This window comes from Limanda limanda, chromosome 12, assembly GCF_963576545.1.
Source record: "Limanda limanda chromosome 12, fLimLim1.1, whole genome shotgun sequence".
NCBI lineage: Eukaryota > Metazoa > Chordata > Actinopteri > Pleuronectiformes > Pleuronectidae > Limanda > Limanda limanda.
In genome coordinates, this window is record NC_083647.1 from 5,206,266 (window position 1) to 5,233,414 (window position 27,149).

Sequence of the window (27,149 nt, forward strand, 5' to 3'; positions counted from 1 at the left end):
ACACACACTCTAAACGGCAAAAACGTGTCTGACACACACACACCTTAACTTCACTCACACGTCTATTAACAAATCCAAACGAACACACACACAGACACGCCCACACACACACAGAGTGTCAGACACACGCATACAAAACAATAATGGGTAAACCAAAGTTTATTTCATGTTCCATCTTGTTCCCGTTCAAACTGTGCTTTCTAAGATCCAGTCTGAATCACACCGCCCTCTGTCCGAGTCTCCATCCCCATCAGTAAGGAGCAGCATCCCGCTCATTGATTGGCTCCTTTTGTTACGCACTATGCGACCCAACTTGGGCGCTCCTCCTCCCTGATGGGAGTTAGGGTAAGAGTGAGTCTTTGAGCCTCCTTCACTGAGAGAATTCCTCCTCCTCGCCCTGCTCCTCCCTCCTTCCTCTACAGGGAGAGTCTGGTACTTGGCGGTGGTGGTGGAGGAGGCGCGCGGAGCCCGACGCAGAATGGGTGTCTCTCTGAATCTTATTGAAGGGACGGGGCTCGGCGTGGCGAGAGGGCTGGAGAAAGGGAAAGGGACAAAGGGAGGTGGGGTTTGGTTGAGAGAGGTGGAGTTGTTGCGGTTGGTGTTGAGGTTCTCCAGACCGATGGAGGGAGGGAGGAACACAGAGCAAGCAGTGGAGGAGGAGGAGGAGGAGGCAGGTCGAGGGGAGGCAAGATTCTCAGGGACAGCCGAGGTATTCAAGCAAGCCGAGGCCGGCTTACTCGGAGCGGGCTTCCGCTTTTGCTTGGGCAGAGAACCAGTGGTACCGGTTGGCGTCGAGGCGCTGGCCTGAGCTCGATCTTCACCTGCTTTCTCCTGTTCCTCAACTCCTGCAGTCGGGCTTCTGGCCGCCCAAGGCTGGCTGAGAACTGACGTGGCCGTGGAGCAGTCAGGCAGGGAGGAGTCAGACAACTGAGTCACTGTATCTTTGCCTCCGACTCCTTCTCCTGCTGCTCCGCTCCGTTTCTTTGTGCCTCCGGAGAGGTCGTCTAATCCGATTGAGCCGTGTTTAGAGGCGCTGGGAGTCACAGTGCATCCCTGCGACTGCTGCCCGTTGGTCTGTGAGTGGACGTTGGTCATAGACATAGAAACACCTTTTCCACCCTCGCCAGGGTTACACACCTGGGGAAAAAACAGAAGGGAAAAGGGAGGTTATCATCCTTTCCAGACTGATAAAAATGCTGAATATGCAAACATTTCAGAGTGGTTAAGATGATAGGCCTAGCTAAAACTGATGAAGTGCAATAATTCATCAAATTCTTTCTCACATAGGTTTAAATGTCAGCAAACAGTTGTTGAATAAACCACATGATCATTTTGTAGGACGTAGCGTGTGGTGCATTGACTGGTATAAGTAGGTTGGACACATAAATAGAAGCTACTTGACACCCTGGTGTCGATAGACATTAATGTGGCAGTTATAATGGACTATCTTATTTTTTATTTTAACATCAAGATTTGTATTTGTACCGCAAGTGTATGTTGGTCCCACATATTGGTTATCAGTCTCCTTGAAGACAAATAATTAGTAACAGCCCTAATAAAACCCTATGGATCAACCCCTTCACTTGTGTCTTGGTAAAATGGTAAAAAGTATGAAAAAAAATTAGTTTTACATCATGACTCAGCTATTTCAATATGCATCACTACAAAATTACATGAGTTGCAAATGGAAAATCTACTTAAATAAAAAAACAAAATTAACTTCTTCTAAATCTCTGGAAATCCTGCAGAGCAAAATGTGCAGCCAGGGAGCTGGATTAATGTGTTGCATCATTATTATGACAGACTATTGGTTGGAAGTAGCTTCTGTTCTGTGATGTAATTGTTTGTTTCGTAAATCAATCATTGACAGCATTTAGAAGTGTCTGATTGTAGTTGCCCCGTTGCCATTTTTCACCATGAAAAGTAAACAAACAGGGGCAAAGGAAAACTTTCATGAGAACCATAGAGAATCAATGGAATTAGTTGGCTGCTGTGTTATAATGAAAAGCTCCCTCCTCTCGTTCTCTCTCATTTGTGGCCAGAGAGGATTATGAGCGACGGAGAGAGACCCACCTTGTACCGTATCATCAGGATGATGATGAAAACGAGCACCGAGGCCACTATTATCCCTCCGATGATGATGATCATGGTCCCGCCGAGGAACTGCGACTGCATGAAATGACACCTCATGTACTCCGTCTCAGTGCTGAACTGCACACAGCCGACCACTCGTGTGGCCGTCAGGGAGGTGATGATGTCATCGTAGATGGCCAGCACGCAGAGGTCGTACTGGGTCCCTGCTGCCAGGTTGTTGACCAGGAAGTTCTTGCTCGATGGGGGGATCATTCTGTGGAATGCAAAAATGGGGAAGGGAGACACAGTTAGGATTATTGTCCAGACTCATAATGTTGGAAATATTTATTTATATGGCATGACGTCAAATATTATAATTCTAGAAATTTCCAAAAAACTAAAATCTGTCTTACAGCCCATGTGATATCCCTTAAAGTCCTCAAACAACTTCTTGCTCATTATTTTAAGTTTCCCTTGGTACAAATGTTAAAGTTACGGTAACAATCACCAGCATAAAAAACTCAACACGACATAGTACAACCTTTTCAGTTGATGTTATATACTGTAGATAACAATGTGGTGTAGCAAACTTTAGACTATTTAAACATCAATGTTCACGGTCTTTGAGCTCTGCTTTAGGCTCCACCTACTCCTTGTTGCTAGATGCTAATTGTGTTTGTCTGCTGTTGTTGCTGAACAGTTAGCCCACAGTGGGTTTGAGACTGGAAACAACAGTTAGGAGGACAGAGACTGAACCAAAATGTTAAAGCTTGAAGCCTTATTACCAAAACAATGAGCTAACAGATAGTGAAATGCTCTGTGGAGTTGAAGGTAATATTTATTATTTTATTATATCCACTTTAAACAGATCTCTTCAACCCTGTCTTGCCTGATTATTGTCATTTGGGGCACCGACAGGATAAAAGATGATATGTTGTCATAGCAGATATGTTGTACATGATGTGTTTCCTGTTCCTTCTGCACAACCTAAGTTACTAATTTTCCCTGAGGAAAAAGGACAACAAAATATATATTTTTTTTTTTAAAGAGAGGAATGTAGAAAAAACAGAACAAAAAAACAATACTTAACAATGAGGTAAGAATTAAATTGTAAACGATTCAACGCACTCAGCTCTACTGTGTATTGATGGCTGCTGAGCCCTCAGAAACTGAAACCCCAAAAGTCATCAGCAGGACACGAGTCCAATTACATGATTTATCACTGCGCTGGCCCCTTCCTGCCCAGCGTGCAAACTGTGTTCCAACCGAGTAACAATCTGCTTTATAACATCATCTTTTGGTGTCAGAATCCACAGCAAAACACACAAAGGGGAAATCCTTAAATTAATTCGGCCGAACACAAAGTTTCTTTGTCACTCGGAGCTAATGTAAGTTATTCTTCGCTGGACATTTGTCACATTGATTAAAGGATTTGCACATTTGTCCTTCAGCTTCCCCAAAACTGCTTGTCAGCTTTCCCGGATTTCCTCTTTAAAATGCTAATGGAATTCCTCATTATAACCACAGAGGGTTGGAGGGTTCACAGTGAGCGGCCTCTCGAGGAGCAGAGGGCTATTTGTGCCTAGGTTAAGCCTCAGGTTTGGGGTTTGAGTTGAGACATGTTGAGGTTTAATGGTTTGTATTAAGAGCGAGGGGATGAATTTAGCTGTAGGTCATTAGTGTGTCCTCCGTGGCACAAGGCTGCAAGAGTGTATCTGTGTGAGCATCTATATGACATCATGAATACTAAAAGGGCCACGCGAACACTGGGTGACCATGAGAGTTCACCCCTATGCTGCTCTTTATGCTTTCATCAGTATGGTGGTAAACCTTGGCTAAACACACACACACACACACACAAACACACACACACATTTATACACACACGCACGCACGCACAGTGACATCGGAGTGTGCAGGTTAATGATAGGGGCGAATGTCCCCAGTAATTACAAGCTCACATACAAGCAGTTACACATACATACACAGACAGAGATTCATTTCCACATTATTGCCGTGGCCTTTGGCCTCATTTTTGTCCTGGATTGTGTATGTGGTTGTGTGTCACATCAACTGGTAAAGCATTAATATCTTTATGTTTGTTTTATAACTCCTGCTCTCCATTAGGTTCTCCAACAGAGACCATTGTTCACTGATGCATTAATACTGCATGTGTCTGAGATGTGCATTTATATAAGAGCATGAATATTCATTGGTTAGTGGGGACATTTCTTGAAGTTAAACAACTCTACCTCTTGATTCTCTTATGATTTAGACATTTTGGGAGCACGACCTTAACCACTATATGCAAAAACAGGCAGATAAGGCATTTACGCACAAACACACAGGAGATACCATAATCATGCTAAAAAGGTTAAATTACCTGTATTCTCAATAGGAAACAATAATGGTAAATATCAATCTAATATTAACCCACTTGATAACTATGAACTTTAAAATGTCATCCTTCAACAGAGAATAACACAAATTGGAAGGGACATGAAGTAAATCCCTGCTGAAACATACAATAAATAAAAACCTAACAATCTATTTAGGTTGACAATATGAATATTCTGAATGAAGAGCTGTAAATATAAAAAACAAAAGAGATTTGATGATTTGTTATTATCAAAAAAAAAAGCGGTTGTTATCGAAATGTCAAAATTCCGAAGACCTCTGGTTTTACAGTTCCAAGCCTTAGCAAATAGCTCATAGGGCAGCTTAAAGCGCTGCAGTCAGACCTGTGACAATCAAATCTCTCCATTACCCAGAAAGCCTCTTGTGGCTGCACAGCCCGACAGCTCCTATCTCACTGACATCATCTGATCAATCAACGATCTCAGATTCAAAACCAGATCCTCGGCTGGATAAATGGTCAGAGGGTGAGTTATCTTCAGGCTGTTGCTCCACTGAAATATGACATATGAGACCATATGACAGAAACATTCAGGGCTCTGCTCCCATAATGGTAGCTGGTCTCCGTGGTGTTGGGTAAAAAATACCAACATAATCTGCATAATGCTTCACTTTCATCGTGTAAAGCCAATTACTGAGTGAATGAATGAAAAAAATTACCAAGCACTAAACTGTTTTAAAAATGAACTGCAAGATAAATGTAGCAGGGGGAATGCTGTGCATCACCAGGGGTCAGTCCATCAAAATAACTTTATAAACGAAAGACAAAATGAGATTTTTTAAATTTGAAATGGATCCTAATATGAAATGACTACCAGTGGGTGTTATAAATGTTGTATTTATCTTAAAAAGTGAGAGAATGATCTCAATCCAAAATGGAGCAATTCTATTCAGTAGAAAATTGCCAAATTCTACAATATTATTAGAGGATTTTCAGAAGGAAATATATCAGAACTCCCTGTAACACTTACCAGGTTAAAGTTCAAAATTAAATTAAAAAAAATTTGAAAACTGAATAAAATTTTTCAATTTTCTTTTGTTGGAACAATGTCAAATTAAGGTTTTGAAGCAATTCCTCAAAATTTACATTTACATTTTTTCAGGCTGTCAGAGGAGACTGATCTAAGTGTCTGACTGCTTGTCCCCCCCCACCCAACTTAAATCTGTTTGGCGGGAGTTTTTCTCTACATCCATCCTGTGGGTGACTCTCACTCAAGAGGACGAGAGAGTTTATGTAAATGTTCAGAAAATAGCTTGACCGCCATATATACAGTACAGAGACTTTACTGTATTATCCAGGAGGAAAAAGCTGAATACGTTAGCCTCTGAAGCTAACATTAGGCATGTAAGGCCAGCAATATTCCACCAAGCGGTTGACTGATCTTTCTGACACTTCTTCATTTTCATGCAGTAAACACCAACAAAGGTGACGACACTTGACAAGATAACCATTTTACTTTTGTGTACAAAACTCTCCACCATGATAGTAGCTGTCAGCCTCTGACAACGTGCCCATTGACCCTGTTGACCACCCCCGTCTGCCTCCTCCAATATGTCTGTACTGCATCTTGCAAACACGTTGCGTTTATTTTTGAGGACGTACAAAACACTTACCCATAGATAACAACTAGTACATTCCAACCCCTTCACAGTGATACATTATCACTTGCTGCTGCAGCTTCCTCTCCTTACATCAGTGTAAGAACATACTTTCTATTCTGTTCCTCAGAATATCCTAGCTCCATTATAGTGAAAGTGATAATACAGATAGTATAGTGATTATAGTGATTAATTATGTGTGTTTGTATGTTTAAATCTTAACCATGATTCCACAAGAATAGATTCCAAGAAACTTTCAACTCGCTGCCTCCTCCTGGACCCACTTGGAATGTCTCTAAGCGAAGCCCAAGTTAGTAGCTGCTGCTGCTCCCGCCAATGAAACTCTTATTGCATGGTTAGCTTTCATTGTCAATGTGTAAGGCCAAGCTGTCATAATTTATAATTCATAGACACATGGAACAATCATCATACTGACAATGTGTGGCATATTTGGACTCTGTTCCGCTCCACGCTGACTACACAAACTACATTTTCATGCAAATCTGCGTTTTTCTTATTTTTTGGGTCTTGAATATGATTGCTTCTTGACTGTGTGAGCCGTTAGCAATGTGAACTCATCCAAACTGACTCATTCATTGTGGCAAAATTCTTTGTGTCTGAGCTGGATCTTGCTGCCAGTATTTGAAGCCCCACAGTGGGCAGATGATTTCCTTGGCTGAGACTATTACACTAATCTATCTACTCCACTCTGCCAAACCCTCAGCCCAGGGCGCCCGTGTGTGTGTGTCTCTGGGTTTCATTGTCTGTGTGCATGGTCCTCTATGAGTTTGCATTTGTGTGCTTATGTCTACATGTGTCTGCAGTACATACTGAGTGTGTGAGCGTTTGTGTGTGTGTATGTGTGAGTGCGAGTTCCATTACAGTAATCGTCTCCTCCCATGTCAGCCTCCTCTTCCCAGTGGCTGTCACTGTGTCTGGCCTCCTGCCCACAGTCATCACTGATACAGCACTACAAGCTGCTAAAGCCCAACCTCGTATTGTGTGTGCATGTGCACGGATGTGTTGTGTGCACGTGTGATTGTGCGTGTGTTAATCTGCTCCCCTCACTCCAGCCCGGACAAAGCCAGGAGGCCAGTGTGATCTCCATTAGTCGCTCTCAGCTTTTTGTCTCAAGACAAATGATCGCCTGCATGCACAGAACAGTGAACTATGATACCAGATTGTTCTATTCGGGCCATTGCACTTGATTAAATATTGGACAAAGGCTACAGGCCACAAATGTGCATTTTTCCAGGAAGGAAAAAAAGGCAATCATGGCAATGATTCAACACACAAGACCAGAGCTTCCAGGTCGACCTGGAGCGCTGCGATAAGGGGCCAGAGCTACTAACAACTCAGCTGTAGTCTTCAGTCAATGGCTCCCACATAGCAGAGCCCAGTCTGACCATGTGTAGCACTGGTTGAACAACTTTCAATTTAAATGGATTTCGCTGCTCTAGGCGACAAATGCAGGGGAATTTTAATTTTTTTTAAATATTTCATAAGTGGAGTGGAAGTTGTCTGCTTTTGAACGTTTGGTTACCCTTACATAATAATCATAGATATTAGAATAATAATAAATATTAAGGTTACAATAATTATATATTTAAAATAATAGTAAAGTAATACGACTTTTCAGTCTGCATAGAAAGATATAAAGTAGTGCAATTTCCCCTTATTGCACTGAAAAGTATTCTTAGAGCCAAGTGAAACTAAATTCTGTATAAAAACACAGCAAAGAGGGTATTAGAGAATTATATGACACAACCGAGAATATAAAGTTTTTGGTCCAATAAATAATGAATGTTAAGTGAACTTTTATGGTGCCCAATACAATTGTATTTTCCAAAATCTTGAGAGACCTCAGGTGTAGGCCTAAGCACGACAGACATTTCCCAATAGAAAGTGTTGAAAGTGCACACACTCCATAGCTACATCCAGCAGATATCTCAGCTTAACATGGGTCTCTCTAGCTGAAGCAAAACTCTCCTCGCAGCATCTCTAAAGGTGATTAGACACAGACGTGTAAAGACAACATGGTTTTACAGTGGGCTCTATGCTGGATGATTTCTTGGTTGAGTCGAGCAACTTCCCAGGATACAAATTTAGCATTAACGATTGGGTTTTGGAAGTGCTGCTATGTGAATTTTTCCTCCTTTGCATAGAGGCATGCTAAGTGTCACTTGGTATTGCCATTTTGCAAAGCTAAGCTCACCGGCTGACTGAGGCATAATATTATCCATAGAGACAGAAGAGTGGTATTGATCTTCTAATCTAAATCACAACAGAGCAAATGTGCATATTTTTCAAAATTAAAAACTATTCCCCAAAGAGAAACCAAAAAACACTTTCAATATCACAAAATGTGTCATTTCATACCTGACACGTATGTTTTATTCAAATCTTGTGTATTCTAACCAAAATAAAATGAAATTTCTATTTTTCCTAATTCTATCTGCTGTTGAAGATCATATAATGTGAAACAAAGCTCCATTCAAAAAAATGACCTCAAGGTGAAATATCTTTTGCTTTTAATCCACAACAACAACGCAAACTCAACCTGATGAGGATCATCTGATTCGATGAGGGCGCCAGAAAAGCCAGAAAATACACAGCACAACCCTGATCATAAGGCAGTTTGCGTCCCTTAAATGTATCTGTGAAACTAAAGGAGAAAAGTAAATTCAGTAATATAAGTAGTACATTATTTCTACCCACTCTTGTTAGAGGTGTTTGAATGGAAAAACACTCCTCTGCAGTTTTGCTCAACAGTGAAGGGACCAGAATGTGGGTCACAGATATCTATAAGTAGGTTGTCCAATTATTTCAGAAAATGGTATTCAGTGCTTTTGGCAAAAGGGTCCCATACAAATGCAAATCTAAATCAAATAGCCTGCATCAGGGAAAACTTTGTCAGATACTGCATCAAAATAGCACAAAAAAGCCATATTGAGTTTAAAACAAAAAAAAACTAACTTTCTTTACACTGCACTTAACATCTGTTATCCCCACGTGCCCACCTGTTTCCTCTAGCTTTTACATAATGCATACGCTAAAGAGCAACATTACATTTTCATTTCATTTTCCATGTTCATTTCATCAGCGATCAAGCAAACCCTTGCAGATGACAGCACAGCCCTCTGTAAAGCACACCAATGCAATCAAACCAGTGAAGGAATAACTGGTTTTCTGAGCACAAAGTGAAGAGGATTAATGGTGGCTCAACTTCTGCTCCATTACTGCTGACCTTAAAGCTAATGTGGCTTACACAGCAGATGGCACAATGCCAAGCTAATAGGTCTGAGTCTCTGAGGCAGACAGAAAACATTGCACTTGCACACAGCTAGCTTCTTCTCTCTGTGTTTCCATGCATAATGCCCCTGATGCCGGAGCTAACAAGCATCCATAAAGCTTGTAGTCCGAAGCGGAACAGGGGTAGTGTGCTCCTTGTTTAAAGTTCACACAAAGTTAGACTCGGGTTGAAAGTTTGGCACTAATAAAGAAAAAAAACAGCTCCCACTGGTGGTAATAATTTACCTAGAACAGGGGTCTTCAACGTTTTTCAGTCCAAGGACCCCAAACTGATGGAGAGATGGAGCAGGGACCCCCTACTATATATATTGTAAAAAATTGTGTTTTATATTAAACTTGGCATAGGGCTATGTATACACATAGCTTCCCTGTTATTGTGCATTTAATTCTAAGCTATTCAAATAATACACAGGTTCATATATTAATGTTGTTATTTTTGTGTGTCGCTGAATGAAAGATGACGTCTTCTGCCTCCATTTATTTGTTGCTACAATATGTTGGATTAGTGTTAATGTGTATTTGAATACATTTAAATTTTTCGAAACAAAAATTTAAATTTAAAAAATATAAAAAATTGGCTAATCAACCAAAAATTTTGCGACCACCTGAAGTAACTCCGCGGACCCCCTGTTGAAGACCTCTGACCTAGAAGATCAGTGTTTCCCATTATTTATCTAGACTGCGACGGCCTGCCATATTCCTGCTGGTTTAATAATGAATTAATGTCTTTACACTTGGAATGATAACATAAGAGGTACCAAAACTTGGTGTTTTGGTCAGTGCTGCATTGTGTAGCTGTGGGCAGCGCTATTTGCAGCGTTCTTGCTATTATCCATAAAAGTTTTTACCGTCCACGCAGACAGTCCGACCTCATAGTTTCAGCTGCAGTTGTGTACATATCCCCAAGGAGCATGGAATAAAGTTCTCTCTCTCATGTGAAAATGAGAGAGAGAACCCCCGCTACCACCATAGAATGCATTCGTTGGGAAACACTGATCAGGGGAATTTTCCCATCAATAAACAGTTTACAGTCATGATATTATAGTTTCCGGGTAACACAAATTGCCACCTCACTGAAATGCCAAAGTTTTGCATAATTATTTTAAAACTTTAATTATCCCCCACCCTTAGATTTGCTTTGCTCATAATCATCCCCGCACACTGAAATAGCTGAGAAGGGGAAAAAAGAGAAGCTCTTTTATGTTGAAATATTCCCTGTGAGAACTCTCTTAATTATGAAAACAGAGCACAGAGACATCAGCGCTGTTTGTTTGGCCCTTATCAGGTCACATTAGACTCCCTCAATGTAATGTTGGATTTAATTTGAAGTTATTTACAATGTCAAGTGAATATTATGAAGACAGACCTGCTTTCATTTATCTAAAACCCAGTCAGTGTCTACATCTCCAGCTATTTGCTGAGAAGGATTTGGGTAGTATGCTGGCCATTGTGGTAAAGCAAACATGCAATTAATCATAAAAAGAGTTTTAATTAGGAGCTGGGAGGGTAAGTCTGAGGTTTATTAAGGAATGAAGGGGACTAGCAGGGGTTCTGGTAAAAAAAGCGAGGATGCTCGACACTCAGCTCAGCATTGCGAGATCTCGTTAATGCTGAGCTCAGTGCAAACACGCGCCCCACCAAGTAGACGTCAAAGTGCCGAGCGGCGAGGAGCTGTCCCAGATGTGGAGAAGACTTCTCAGCACTATCTGTAGCCGGGTGTAGAGCTCCATCTGCCCACCTCAGCTCCATTCCTCCAGTTTAGTTGACTCATCTACATCTATTCTTAATGCTGTGGTTGGCTCCTCCTGTGCGTTCTCACGCCCTACCATCATTTATTCACTCATCTAACTTAATACTCCCTTTCTTTTCTTGCCGTCCTTTCAATCTCATTTTCCATTTTACCTCCGATCTCTCTGCTCCCCAATCTTCCTATTAATCTTAGGATATCCTTAATTTCTGTCTATCTTGCAACCTTTCTGCGATACATTCTTCCCTTCTTTCCCATTTGTTTTCTTCATGTTCTGTTTATCTCGGTCTGTCCTTCTTTTCTCTTCTAGCTTCCGTTGCTGCCTTTTTACTTCCTCTCTCTCCTCCCGCTGTAAGACTTAGCTACGTTTAAAACCCCATAGACTACTTATAACCATAACACTCTTACATTAGGCCCGCGATATGTTTATGGTGCTATAAAATCTGAATTGGAACATTGCAGCATGATAAAGGCAGAGGTTCTTTCACGCCTTAAGCACAGCTGAGCTAGGTGTTTTACCTGCAGGGACCATTTGGCGTGTGTGTATGGTGTGTGTGTGTGTGTGTGAGGGTGGCTTTGGTTTTAAGACTGGATTCATCCCCAACCCCCACCATGTGTAGCCTCATAAAAAATAAACTTGCCACACAATTTGCTTGATGTGTAGTTTTTTTGGCAAATGGCCACCATCGCCTGTAGCTCGATGGGTGTGCTGGAGTGGAAAACAACTGCTGAAAGAACACGGCGGTAAAAGGAATAAAACACAACAACAGACGGAGCAGACGAGGGCTGGAGGATGGAGGGCGGATGGGGTTTTGCGTGCAAGTTTTCATGTAACTTAGTAAATGTCAGAGGAGAGTTTGTGTCCTGAGAAAGAGTCTGAGATTCTGCACACAGTATTTTGTAGCCGTGATGTCTGCAGGCCTGTTGTGGAGGAACTTTATTCTATGTGAATATTCTTAAAGCATGAAAAACAGTGTTTTTCAATATTCTATTGATTTAGCATGATTGATTTGTCTTTTAGTGACAATGTCAACTTTCACAATCTTTGTCTAGCAGCTCACTCACCATAGAGATGTTTACAGCAATATTCAGATAATAACCTGATTAAGACAATAGTCTGAATACGACACTGTCATACAAACAGCATTTTTCTTAACCAGAATAAGGTCATCATTTCAGAACAGTTACCAACAGTTTCCTAAGTGAACATGAACCCACTAAGAAAGGCAATTGTCTCGTTTCCTGTTGCCATTAAAGGAGTTTTCTGTTATCTTTTGGATCAATCCCCTGGTCGAAATCAGTGGCAATGATTTCTTCGTTACGTCTTCAGTGAAGAAGTAACTAACCTGTGTCTACTCTAGAGTTTATATGACCAAGGAGTGAATGCCGATTGAATCCATTCTCATTTCAGACAAAAGCAAGATGTTAGTAGTTTTATTGACTAATGGAAAATGGGCTCAAGATGAGAAAATAATGAGGAGTTGGAGTTTTTACAAAATTAAAAAAAAAACACTAAAAAGCGTATACTTTCGCATTGTTCGTTAAACTATTCAGCTTGGGCTTTAAAAATTCCGGCGGGAACATCTTATGTATGACCTAGTGGACGTAATGATCAGAGTAGGATCAGTAAAGTGTAAACACTAACATGAAAAGAAGATTCTATTAGCAGCTCATTCAAACATCATAATCGGATTAATGACTTATTCAAGAAAGATTTTCGGTGTTCGTGCAATCATAGCGAATGATTAAGAGGAGTGGGTCATGTAGAGTTTTGCAGGGATGAAGATGAGCATTCATTTCTGAAGGAATAGAAAATAACAAAAATGAATACATTTTGCAACATCCTTAATTATCTGTTAAACTTTTCTAAAATAAAAAACAGGTTGCTTTCCTCTGCCTCTCACACCTCACAGACCTGCAAGCCAGCATGAGGATGCTGCTCCACAATAGAAGAAACAATCCAACCCAAATGCTGGCACCTTATTAAAGACGTCCTATTAATAAAAAAACAATAAAACATGCTATTATCATGTCAAATCAGGTACATTTTTATTAAAAAGCTGTTTCCATCCCTCTAACCTACTTTCCCTGTTCAAGGCTCACATATTTTTAATAACCTTTTTAACCATCATTATTTTCTGCAGCAAAACAATAGATCTTTTCATCTCATAATTGGGGAATTCATATTTTCTATGTTCCAACAATGGCTCGCAATCAACGGAACCCTTAATTATCTTCTCTTCATGTGAAATAGAGCACTATTACACTCTGTAGCGGTTTTATGGACGTCGACATTAGTGCTCGCCGTGAGTTTCACTATCATCATCGACTACGGCTGTGAATTGTTCAATAAACCCAGCAAGATGTAAATGCCAAAGATTGCTGTGGGAGGACGTGTGGAAAAGCTCGGCACATTATGTCAGTGACATCAGCCTTACCTTGACCTGACCATGAAATCGGGAGTTAACAGCCGAGGCTCAGAAAAGGGCTGCGAGGACGACTCAATTTAGTTCCTTACAGCTTCCATTTAGGAAGGTTAATTAAAAAAGGTTTCACTTTACAGGAAAAATACAAAATATATTGGAGTTAATGAGTAGACGTAGCAGAGAATTGGCATGCTACAGGTAAATTCATTTTATTAAAAACCTCAATGGATCCACATGAAAGAAAGATACAGTGCAGGTTTTATACTGATCTCTGGTAATCAAAAACAAGATATTAAATGAATATCTGAAATATGAAATAATAATAAAGTAGATTTATTTCAAAAATATAGCAAAGAAACACTCACCCATGCAAGAAATTACCCAGGAAATGAATATGGGCCAATTCTGACCCTTGTTGTGCATTAGAAGGGAAGTTCTCAAAAAGGATTTTTATGCAAAAAGTAAGAAAGGAAAAAAATTAAATAAGGATTTGTGATGATCAAAAACAAATTAATTGAGGAAATACTGAATGACGAAATTAATTTGCTGTCTGGTCCCCTTTGAACGCTGTTGTGTATCAAAGGGTTAAGAAAGGGGTCTTTATGAAAAGATATAACAGTAATATGAAATAACGACATGTCTTTGAATAATAAACATGTTTTCATAATCCTTAAAAAAATGGTAATGTTGAGCTTGACATGCAAAATGCAAAGTGATCTAGGCTTTTTTAAAGCATAATACAAGTGTCCTAGATTATAAAGTAATCCGTACCAGATTTTAAAACAGATCTGAAACCTGTGCCTTGTCTCTTCTTAATATGAAATCTCAATACTTTCTTCTGGTGTGGTTAGAAAACATGTTAAGGATTTCCGAAAGGTATATGGCCTGATCTACTATTGATTTGCACATGTAAAAAACATTTGCAAACTTGATTTCACCTGCAAGAAAACGGTGCGCACTGAGGACTGCGTGAAGAATAACAGGCGCTGGCCATTTAGTGCGTTTGCCCGGAGGAGTAGATGCTGAGGACGGAGAGAATGTTCTTTTTCTGCTCGTATAAACACGTTTGGATTGACAGCAGAAAAATAATCCATCTCTTGCCATGGCACTAATGGCCCTCAGAGTGTCCAGTCTGAGCGCTGGTGCCACAGAGGACAAAGCTCTCACCTCCTATAAATATTGGTCAGACGCATCCCTTCCACAAGCCCCCCACCTAATTAATTTGCCGCTGTTTTAATATGAGCAGTTTTTCTTTCGTTCTTCTTCTTATGTCCTGCTTTCTTCTCTTGATTTCATCGGTTTTGGTTTTACCCACAGCATTTACTTTCTCGCAGATACTCTCCCATATCGAGTTTCTTTTCATTTATAATAATATTTCTTTGCTGTAGCTCAACAATATGTTTGTTTGCCTCTTCCACTAACACTTCCCATTCCCTGACATTCAATATCACTTTGCGCTTGCGGTCACTCTGCTCTCCGTAATTCAAGTAATTTAAATTCTACTGCCTCTACCATGTATGCACCTGTTATCATTTACACAATTATTTGCAATTTTGAAGGTTTCATATTCATTGTTTCACCAACTCACAATAACTAGGAGCAGAGTACATCATTCACTCACTGCAGCTTGATAAGATTCTATAAATTATGCATGATATAATTAAAACTGGCTCTTTGAAAATGGCACTTTGTCAAAATGCAATTTAGATATAAAGATGATTGATGCGTCAGTGTTTTTAATAGTAATTATAAGGAAATGCTCATCATTACTTTAAGAACTTGTTTCAATTCTGAAGAACCTGAGCTTGAGTGAGCCTGCTGCTCTGCGGGGTTTTTACTCCTGTGACCGACAGGCCTCCCTCTGGAAAAGAAATATAATACTGGAGGCTGGAGGAGTGACATTAACACAGCGGAACTGTGTTCCTGTCTGTCTCCAGTGTCCTCGAGAAGGACACTGAATCCCTGTCAGCTCCGCAAGTGCTTTTCTGCAGCTGACCCTGACCTCCCTGTGGAAGCAGCCGTGGGTGGGGTTTCCCTGCGAGGGATCAATACACAATCAGGCGCTACAACATTCCAGAAGTGCTGCAAGTACATCCAGAACAGGAAGGATGTGTCTCTGCGAGCATTAAACTATCCATCAGGTTTTCATCTGTTTAAACAGAGAGTTTGAAGGAAACGTACAGAACCTCCTCCTCCGCCCAACAACATTATGTCGAGCAGGTGCAGAGTTAAGTGCACAATGTCGATGTGCCGCAAATCAGTTATATCTCACTGAAGCTGAAAAGTAAAAGTTGTGTCTGTGACAACAAGATCAGTCTTCCATTCTGTCATCCGCTTTTCCTCCCACTCTCGCTTTGACACCTCCGTCATTCCCTTTCGTTTTACACTCCTCTTCTCCCTTCATCCCTATTTTCTATTCTCCTTTCTCCCTCCCTGCCCCTCTTCTTTGTCTTCCCTGTGTTTGGGTAATGAAAAGAAAAGAGCACAATCAATGGGCGGCTGTTGTGTGCCAGCAGAGGTGTTGAATGGAAATCAATTTGGGTATCTAAAGACAAGAAAGCTGCAAAACAACACGGAGACACACAAACGACTTCCCCACTTGAAGAAAGAGGAGGATGGTAGAGCTGGAGGAAGAGAGGGAGGGTGAAACAACAGGAAGAAAGAGAGAAAGAGGCTGATTGATGTGGGGTGGGTGGTGAAAGCGTTTCTAATCACATCTCCTCCGTATGTCCCCTCCTCAGGAAGCTGTTTTTTTTGTCTATGCTTTCTACTAAATACTTTGCACAAGTGTTTTAAAGTCTGGGGCTAAAAGTACAAACGTGGCCTTTTGTAGAGTGAAAATCCTTCAAACACACAAAGGCTTCAGTGTGCTTTGTGAATGAACGAGGGAGCAAAAGAAAGAGATGGATGGATGTGATCTACGATGTTATCTTGATGAGAAGAATGTCGGCTACAAACCTATCGGCGCCGTCTTCGGTGATGCCTCCTCTGAACAGGGTTAAGTGCTGATGAATTATGAACAGAGATTATGGAATAATATGGAAGGCGGATAATACCATCAGATTCTTATGTGGGTGATCTCTGTGTGTTAATTATAGGCACGGAGATAAAGACTGCAAGAGATTAAAGATTATAATTCATAGCTTGCAGTTAAATAAATAAAAAAGGAACCAGCCCTCGGAGATGAATTCTATAACAACCATTGGGAATAGTCATCGTTGTGACCCAGACGGTCAGTCCCTATGCTCAGCCAGCTCTCGATGATGATGATGATGATGATGATGGGTACCGATGCAGTATGCTTGGGGGATTAGCGGCGCTATGAAAGGCAGATAATACAGGCAGATATCCCTACGAGGGCTCTTTGTGTTTGTTAACTCCCCCCATTTCGCCGGAGCAAATATTTAGCGCAAATAACAATCATCCCCAGCGAGATCCATCTTATCTCTGTTATCTTGAGCAAATGGCAAAAGTCAAGAAAGACGAGCGGCGCCCTCCCTGTCAACGCCCTCTCCCGGTGAGTCAGCAGGCGGGGGTGAGACCACGTCTTCTCTTCCATCAACAACTTTCGCACGTCTCTCTGCAAGTCTTTGTTTTTCTCCTCCCTGTTTCATCCTCATGTTGTTCGACTTTGAACTGATGTGTCGGAGACTTTGACATAAAGTCTGCACCTATGCTCAGATAAGACAATGCACAGTCTTCAGCTTCACCGGGGTTTTGACAAGAAGAAAGTGTTTATAAGGGTACGCTAATGAATAATTCACACTTCATTATTTCATAGCTCTTTGTGTTAGAATCTGCTCTTTTGATTTATCTCGTGGTGTCACACTTCTTTTTGAATTTATAGACTTCATTTCAGGATCTTGCCTAAGGACACCTTTCGGCATGCTGAATGGGGACGAACCGCCCACCTTCTGGTTAGAGGACAATCCTATTACCCGTAGGCGTGAACAGTTGTTAGGCAGTGTATCTCAGGGCCGTCATACAGAGACAACCTGTTCAGGGTGTAACCCACCTCTCAACCAATGGAGGCTGGGATTGGCCCTAGATTGGATAATGGATGCACTCTGAGATTTTATCTTTGAATTGATTTACTGTCTGTATTCCTCCATCTAAGTGTTAGCAGGATTTCACCAAAACTTCTGGACAGATTCTATGGAAACTTGGTGGAAGGGTGCGGGACGGGCCAAGAGAGAACCCATTAATGTTTCGGGCAGATTCAATAAAATAGCTAGGTGTAAGATTTTATTTTAACTCTCTTTAATATTGCAAGATAGGGCATCAGCGGAGCAGAGGTGTTTGCTCTCCGTGGGCCCTTCTAGTTTGTTAGGAATTCTGTTCTGTTTACCCCATCTAGTTAAGTGCTTCTGTTCTGCTCCCCGGTCATTCCTCCCGTCTCCACTTTGTTCTTCTGGAGATATGGATTTCTGTTTGCCCTCTTACCTGCCAACCTGCCTACTAAAGACTGTAAACCTCTTTTCTATCTGGTCTGTGGTCTGCAATTTGGGTCCTGTTTGCTCCATTATGTAACACTTAATATATTTTTACAACCCTTTTCTTTATAGTATGTTGCCACAGTTATTTCCAATTGTAAAGGCTTGGTGCATGCTGTCCTTTTTGTATGTATTTAATTTGTAGGATCGGAGGATTGTAGCGTCCTCGTAGAGTTCTATAGTACCCTTGTAGTCCCTGTGTAGCACTCATGTAAATGGTAAATGGTTTTGTATTTATATAGTGCTTTTCTAGTCTTGATGACCACTCAAAGCGCTTCACAGTACAGTCTTGCATTCACCCATTCACACACACATTCATACAGTGCATCTATTCGCAGCACTTTGTTATTCTATGGGGGGCCATTCGGGGTTCAGCATCTTGCCCAAGGACACTTCGGCATGCAGATGGGTCAGACAGGGGATCGAACTGCCGACCTTCAGGTTGGAGGACGACCGCTCTACCCCTCAGCCACAGCCGTCATGTGGTGCCCTGGTTGTGAACTTGAGGCCTGCTGGTTGATCCCTCCTATCACTGCTGTTAGCCTGTGTTAAGTTTCTAATACCTGTGATCAGATTTTCCATCAGGATCATTAAAGATGCATTTAATCTACTGTAATCTAATCTGCAGAGCTCAGACTTGGGTAATCGTCTACCTCCACACAGTGCAAACAGTCTTACCATGACGCGGGGGTTCTGTCAGTCTTACCTGTACACCAGCGAGTCGTCCTGGCTTCCATTGTACTGTATCTGGAACATCCTGATGCCCGGAATATTCCTCTGGAAGTTGAACTTAATCAGCGCTGTCGACGACGTGGCCTCGGCCGTCACCACCCTCTTGTCCACCCCGCCCTTCACGTCGCCTGTCACGTTGCTCCCGTTGGCCCCGCCCCGGCTCGACGTGGAAATGTCTGAAGATCCTGGGTCAGGTTCCTGGATGTTGTTGGTGTTGTTGGAAATATGAGGGAGTTTGATTATGACCAGGTCGACCGTTTGGTGGGCTTCACCGGCGGGGTTAGAGGAGATGCAGGTGAAGGAGCCGGTGTCTTTCACAGTACTGATGACGATGTCCAAGGTCCCGTTGGAGTACACCAACGTTCTGGAGGAGTTGGACACCAGCTTGCCCTCTGGAGAGATCCAGTGGATGGCCGGCTCTGGATCACCTCTTGCCTTACACCTTTAAGGATGAAAACCAGTGGAGTGGAACTTATTAGAAACATGACAGAATGGGGTCAACTGTAGGGTAAATGCTTGATGGTGGTTTCTTGAATCCCTCACACTCTTTCCCTCTCAGACCTAAAGTGCAAAGAAAATCTGAACTGTGTCGACACAGCACATATTCTGTGTTATAATGCACTGCAGCCAAGCTGTCAAAATAAACAAAGTATTTGTTTTATTAATCAGTCATGAGTTATAGGTACAGTTGTATGTAGATCTTGGCAAATAGCTAAATAAAAACAAACTCTTTTATATCCAGACCAGCTGTCCTAAAACCCCAAAACTATAAGCAATTACAGATAATGTTAAAGGAATTTATTTGAGTGAGTGACTGACTGTCAAATGAGTTTGACAAATCATTAAGATTGGCTGAATGCCTAATTTGATTATTATGCAGTAAAAACATCAAGGACACATGAGGCTCAGTCATAAATATTAACGCAGTCCATTTAGTTAATTGTGCAAAAAGGAACTATTGTCATTTTGGTTAAATATTGAAGGTTAATTTTTACAACGATCTTCTGTAGGTGTCTGACTGAATTCACATGGCTGCAGTCATTTATCATTTTTAAGCCATTCAATTATAAGTCTATTCGGCAGAAATGTCGAGGTCGTTTCCTGTAACAACAGTGAGGTCTAATTAAGTAAAACAGATTACACGCTGAGGAAAATGTAGGAAATGTAGTTTTCCCGGTTGCTGCAGGGTCACATTGTACTAGGGCTCTGCACACGAGCAACAGAGCCTGTCCATATATTTCAGAGGTATAACCTTTTACCCAGTAAGGAAAGGCTAAAATAAGAAAATAATCATTTTAAAAAAATGAAATAATCTGCATTAAGAAATCATTATCAAGCTGTCCTTGTTTTTTGCAGTTCTCTGCATTTTAATGTTGAAGATTACAAATATGAGATACGTTGACTCTGATGTTCTCTACCTATGAAGACGACACAATAAGAGACAAAGTAATGTCCTCCCATTGATTTTCTTTGCCCTCTTATTCTCATTTTCATCACATCTCCATATTTGAAAGCATAACATGTGTCATGAGTGGAAGCATGCAACTAATATATATGCAAATGGAGCTGTCTTCATCTCTCAGTCCTGTTTTGTCCTCTTGTGCTACATTTAATTTGAATGTAATGCCCTTGTTTTGTGGTTCATTGAACAGATGACTTTTCATATATTTTTCAGCAGCTTAAAACACAATGGACAACAACATCAATTAAAAGAGAAATTCATTTATAAATAAAGTATTAATACTGATACCTTAGTGCGACTCGCTGCCCTTCGAGCACCCTCATCTCATGGGAGAATCTGGTGATGAGGGGGGGCTCACACAGGAACTCCTCCTCGGGGACGGACCAGAAGTATCGACCGGCGAGCTGCTGCGGTGAGGCGCACGTCTCCAGGTCGTCCTCCCTGTTCAACCTCCTCAGCCACAGCAGCTCACAGTTGCAGTGGAGAGGGTTCCCACCGAATGACAGTGCGAAGGAAGTGGGCGTCATGAACCCAGACGTGGCCAGGACCTGGTCGTATAGAACAATAATTGCATTTTTAAAAACTTTAGTTGTCACAGAAAAAGTACATTTTTCCTGTAAGTTATTTCAAATGTCCACCTTTGCTGTGGAACCTTAACCCTAATGATGGATGGGTGACTACATCACCAGGACCAGAAACTAAATAAGAATTTTTTTTAATTATCAACATTATGAGAGAGTTGTCCCTCCTATAATTTCCCCACTGACTGCCATTCATCTATATGCAACACATGGGGTTGCTCTTTTTACCGAGTTGCATTTTTGCTCTCTGCAGTTTGTTGTTTTTTTATCATTATTTCAAAGCTGTGCTGCTTTTGAATAGTTTGTGTAGAGTAGCTACCTGTGCTCGTTGGAAAAGAGGGTCCGGTGGAAGCTTCTGCAGTTTGTTTGAGGTTACGTCCAGCCGGTTGAGTTTCTGTAGCAGCGAGAAGGTTCCCTCAGGAATATAGTCCAGCATGTTGTGGTCTAAACTCAGCGTGTGGAGGCTCGTCATTCTCTGTTGAAAAGAGAAAGAGTAAGATTTTGATTACCTTCGCACATGGGGATATTTTCTCATTTTTCATTTTGTGTATTTTCTCTCCCTTAGTTTGTGATTTCTGTTCCGTCTGCAGATAACAAAATGCCACTCAGAGTCATCCATCCATTATCTATATCGCCTATCCTTCAAGTGTCATCAGCCCATCACAGAAAACAGGCTCTAAGTTTCACTTATTATTATACTTATAACAATCAGTCTGACAGTGCTTGAATAGAACAGTTACGTAACTTTCTCTCTCCACTCCCACATGCAAAAAGAGAGCTTTCATTTAACATGCTCATATATTTGGTGAACAGGGAACCGAATGTATAAGTTGCAACTGCTGAACAACGCTCACGTTTTACAGCATCACAAATTAATAAATTTAATTTCGGGGGCTAACAAAATTGTTGCAGTTGAAGCCCCAAACCTCTGGCAATCCATAGCACAAGATCTGAACATGATGTGTTCCACATTTTAATCTACATCACGTTATCATTTAACTGATGCTTTTATCCAAAAGGACTTCCAATAAGTGCAGCTCATACTATACTAATGATATTAAGCGAATAAAGCTAGAGAGGTTTCAGTAGGGACCGCAAAGTGAACTGAGAAGAAGAAGAAAAATAGTAGGCAAGTGAGAGCCACTGTCACATCAAACCAAAAGTAAAGAGTGATGTAACTGAACTTGTTTTTATTTCTCAGCCTCTGTGGCAGAAGCAGGAAATAAAAACCACATATAAACTCGCTCGAAACATAAAAAATCTATAAGAACATAACAAATTACCTGAAAATGGTGACAAATGTGTTTCAGTCATATCCAGTTTCCGAGGCATTATTCACAATAGAAAGGTTAATGGTTTTTATTTCATGTTTCTGCTTCACAGGCTGAGAAACAAAAGTTTGAGTGAAACCCTCAGGTTTGAGGAAATGGTTTTCAGACTGTGCTCAGGTTAGTAAGTTCTTGCTTATTGTGGGAACTGTTTTTCTCTTTAATATTATAAGATATCGACCTTGAGAAAATGTATGTAATGATTTGGTGCTTTACACATGATATTTGTTTGAAAAACAACGTTCCTTGATCTACAATGGAGGTATAAATGTAAAGCTTTACTAAGTTACATTATTATTAACATGTCTGGCTGTGGGTGGACACTTTCAGTGTTAGAGCAGCTCCCTATTCTTTTTCAGATTGCAGAATACTTCAGGATGATGAACAACAGAGGCTGTGACATTTAGATCACATAAAAATTGTCTGTTGACCGACAAGGAACGCTAATAACATTTTTACTGTCGGCCATGAAAAAACATAGGAATGAAAGAATCTCAAGTGAAACAATCAATATCAAAGTGCATGCACTCTTATTGAATTGTCTATTAATGGCCTCTGTTCTGTCCAAAGCCCATAAAAACTTTTTTCGATTTTATTTCAAAGAAATGGCCAAAAAGGTTTTATGGCCTTTTTTTATTGTGCTTGGGATTGACTCATTATAAAGCCCTCCAGATATAAACAGGATTGAAAAGGATGCTGCAGATTAAAGAGATCCTGACCTGGATGGCTTCCCAAGGAATAGAGTCCAGATTATTGTAGCTCAGGTCCAGTTCTTCCAGCGCCAGCAGGTCGTTGAACGCTCCCTGGTGGATCAGCACCAGCTGGTTGTTGTTCAGAATCAGGTGGTGCAGCTTCGACATCCCGCTGAACGTGTCGTTGCCGATCCTCGTCAGGCGGTTACTGAAAGATGTCGAAGAAATGAAAACTTTTTTCGAACCCGCAGGTCTCTGTAGCTATGGAGATAAAGTAGAATTAGCCCGTGCTAGGTCAAACCTGTTGAGGTGTAGGGCTCTGAGGTTTTCCAGATCAGCAAAGGCATGAGGTGTGATGAAGGAGATGGTGTTTCTGGATAATGTGAGGTCGACCAGTCGTGTCATGTTTGCAAAGTCTTTCCTCTTCACACTATGGACATAGATGAGAACAGTTAAATCAGCAAAAGGACAGACACACTGTTTATCAATGGTGATATCCCTCCAGTACTATGACTATCTAGGTTTACAGAAACATCATTAACATAATGCATAAAAACAGAAAAGTAAGAAAGTGATAAAACATTATAAAGGGCGCATAACTTCGGACAAGTTTAAGATCTACTTAAAGGCTGAAGTATAAAAACATATTTTAAGTTTTCTTTTGAAGGAGTTTACGAACTAGCTTCTCATATATAGCTGCAGTCTGTTCCATAACTTTGGAGCATAGTTTAAAAAAGCTGCATCTTTCATAGACTTGCTGCAGATGATCTCAGTTTTCTGGAGGGAATATAGTTAACAAGAGAGTCAGCTATGTAACTCAGTCCTCGCCCATTCAGAGCCTTGTATGTGAGCAGGAGAACCTTAAAGTCAACTAATACTTATGTGTTCTCTCCTCTTGGTTCTGGTTAACAGCCGAGCATCCGAGTTCTCAATGAGCTGGAGTCTCTCTATTGTTTTCTTTGGGAGGCCTGTGAAGAGTGCACTACAGTAATCCAGTCAGCTAAAACTGAAATCATGACTCAGCTTTTCAGCATCTGTCTGATTTATAAATGGCCGAACCTTTGCTATGTTTCTGAGGTGGAGAAATGTGGTTTTGATCACCTTGTTAATGTTGGTCTTGAAACTCAGATCAGAGTCTAAGATAACACATAGTCTTGTCAATTCTGTGTAAATCCATAGAGTTAGCTGACCAAAAAACTATTTTCCCAGCATTTGTCTATTTGAATTTTACCCTCATTAATCTTAAGAAAATTATTGCACATCCATATATTTTGGTCGAAATACATTTGGCTCAGAAGCAATGGGCAGTTGTGTACCATCTGTGTAACTATGGAAACAGACGTTAAGCCTTCGGATGATATCAACCAGTGGCAGCATGTACACGGAGAATACTAACAGTCCAAGGCAACTCCCCTGTGCAGCCCCAACAGCTGTCATGTTTGTCCGACACGTGATCTCAAACGCTGACATAGAACTTCCTCTCTTTAATGAACCCGCGTGAACAACAGCGAACCGTTTGAACAGGGAATGGACCACTGGGAGTTGAAAGGGATGAAAAGGGATGGTTGCTCAGTTTCCGCATGAAAGTCGGCTAACATCCATTCTCTTTGGCTCACATTCGGCCATTATCGTGTTGTCCTGTTTGCTAATGACTGTGAGTGCTTAGTCAAACAGTTTAAGATCGGTGGTGCACCCTGATAATACCCGTGCATGAACTTGGGCGGTGGAGCTTCTGGAGGAACAGTGGAGGGACGGGTGTATTTGTTTTCTGTCTTTAGCTCATATATCAAAAGTCATTCCCCGGAATCGCTGAAGATGCCAGAGTCAAATTATGGGTGAAAAAATTCACACAACTATTCCTTTTGAGGTTCCTGCTTCATGTTTGTCACTCACGTTAATAGTATTCACTTACACAGCCAACTTGAAAGAGATCTTCAGGGGAGAAAGTCTTTCAACATTCAAAATAGAAATTCATTCTAAAACAGAAGTCACATTTGCTATTCCTTTTTTAACTGTTCAGCTCATTCAATATGTGTGAGCGTGAATGTCTTTCTCTCTGAAGACTACATTCCCGAAACTGCAACGCCATCAGGACACAGCCTTGAGCCGCTCCAATGACGAATCAGGCTTAACATACTCTGCAGCCTTGAAGAATGTGCTTCTTTTCTTTCTAAACCCTCAAATGAGTTTCATTTCTCTCCGGTGCCAGGGGATAAGGACCCAGCGTGATGTTGCACTGTCCAAATACTCTAAGATTTATTTGTCTGTAGCGCAGAAACTTGTCCCCCCATAACTTCGAATTTCAGACGCTGAAGCTGAGGATTCTCTCATGTTTGGACTGAACTTTCCAGAACTAACACTAGTACTTTTTTCTTCTAGTATCCACTAAGTAGTACTGGTTGTTAATGATTGAATGTCAGTGAAGTATTTATTATCACATTAAAGAAAAACTGTGCACACGTCAAAACATGTTCTTCATCTTTTACTTGGAAAAGGTTCAATGACATAGCAGAGACTTTCTGACGACTTTCATTTAACCAACTATTTATTCTGTTTAAGATTTAGAGATTTATTCCCACAGATGTCAGAATTTAGTGTAAACATTTTAAGAAGACAGAAAAAAGAGGGACCAATTTCGAGGATGTACAGCACCAGGAAAATCTGAGCAGGATAAACGTAGCACTTTTAAGCCATTTTCAGACCTTTCAGACTTTTTACACAGATGAACTCAGGGTCAGAGGTTCACAACTAAATGAAAAAGTCAGCCCCACCGTTGTCTTTCCAATTTCACATTTTCATCTTCTCCTTCTACCTGTATGGTTCGTCTTGTTCAATAGAATTCTTCTTATTTTTTCGAGTTTTTTTGTCCTTCGCGTTGTAGAAACTTCATCAACACACACCAATTGCTTCTGCTGTAGTTTGAATTGAATTGTTTCCTGTGTATTCTAACATTGGCTCACTCTTTTTCCAGATATTGTTGCCGTCAATTGCTTGCAACTGTTAACAACAGCAAGTAATTGACTTAAACATTTGGGTCCTCACATACATCCCTTCTGAAAACTTTCAGGAATATATGTCCAATGAGTAGGATTTATGAGGCTCTATTAGCATAAAATAAAGATAATATTATTAGTGTTGCTTTCATTTGTGTACAATCATCTGAATTCAGAATCATTTTGTTTGGATTCCTGTAGATTGAGCTAATAATATTAAGTATTGAAGAGCAGGTCCTCCATATTTCTACAGTAGCCCAGAACGGACCTCAAGCCTTAGAAAGTTAGCTGTGAGGGGGGGGCGTATTCAGTTGGTTGCCATTTGCACAAGTTGCCACTAAATCCTACACACTAGTTTGTTTAAGGCACAGTATACAGTGCTGCACCAACATTAATCATAGCCATTGAAACAAACATGCATTCAGTCATATTAAAATATAAAAATATCTTGAATATCAATATTAGTCAGAGTCAGTATTTTTTTTAGCTGTTAATAATTGTCCTGCCAGGGTTAATAGCGTTAACAAAAGAAGCAGTTCTGGTGGCAGCAGTAGACTTTGTAGAGAGTATCAATAGATTTGAATTGTAACTTGCTCTCCCAGCAGAAGTAACCATTGTACTTTGTACATTGCACTGCGATTAGCACTGGACATCATTTGTTAAGGGCGGTATAGCATTAGCAGGTGTTAGAAATCTGCATAATTGTTTTTCAAAAGTCTCCATTTATTGTTCATCCAGATAAAAATGTGATATTGAGAGAAAATGGGTCCAGCACTTGTTTCTGGAGTCCCTCTTTTAGTGGCTGGGAGTTTCTTTCAACAGTGTGAACGGCAGGCGTTGACATAGCAAAACTGATGTTATAAAACTAAAAGGCATTAAGTGGATAGCCTCAGTATCAGGAATCGTATTCCTGTGTTAACAGAAGCAGAACCTGGAGGGTGTAAAACGTTAAAATTATGTGGTTTTGAATGTGTCCCTTTTGTTGCTGTTACCTGGTGACAAAGTTGTCAGCCAGCCGGAGTTCCACTGTGTGCCTATCAACGTTGGGTGGTACAAACAGGAGGCCTTTCTTGGCACACAGGGTTGCCAGGTTGGGCGACAGGATCTGACACACGCAGCGCTTTGGGCAGACCTGTGCCCGCACCGCCATGGCAACCGCCAGCATCACACACAGCAACAGCCTCTCCATGGTTACCACCCCACCTGGACACAACACCTGTAACATGAGACAGAGAGAGAAAAGCACAAATTAACAACACTGGATTTTGTCTTCCGATAGGTTTTTCCGTCTACCTA

At 41.0% G+C, this 27,149-nt stretch overlaps 1 protein-coding gene across 1 annotated transcript; it reads right to left on the reverse strand.

Annotated features, from left to right (window-relative positions):
* Positions 1-186: 186 nt before the first annotated feature.
* Positions 187-27,045, reverse strand: lrfn5a (leucine rich repeat and fibronectin type III domain containing 5a). The gene is made up of 8 exons (XM_061083072.1): positions 26,846-27,045; positions 23,162-23,290; positions 22,888-23,068; positions 21,160-21,315; positions 20,548-20,807; positions 18,772-19,239; positions 2,074-2,347; positions 187-1,137 (listed from the first exon to the last, which is right to left on the reverse strand). Exons 1-8 carry the CDS (start codon positions 27,040-27,042, stop codon positions 187-189), a joined length of 2,616 nt encoding a protein of 871 aa, XP_060939055.1. The 5' UTR covers positions 27,043-27,045.
* Positions 27,046-27,149: the final 104 nt, after the last annotated feature.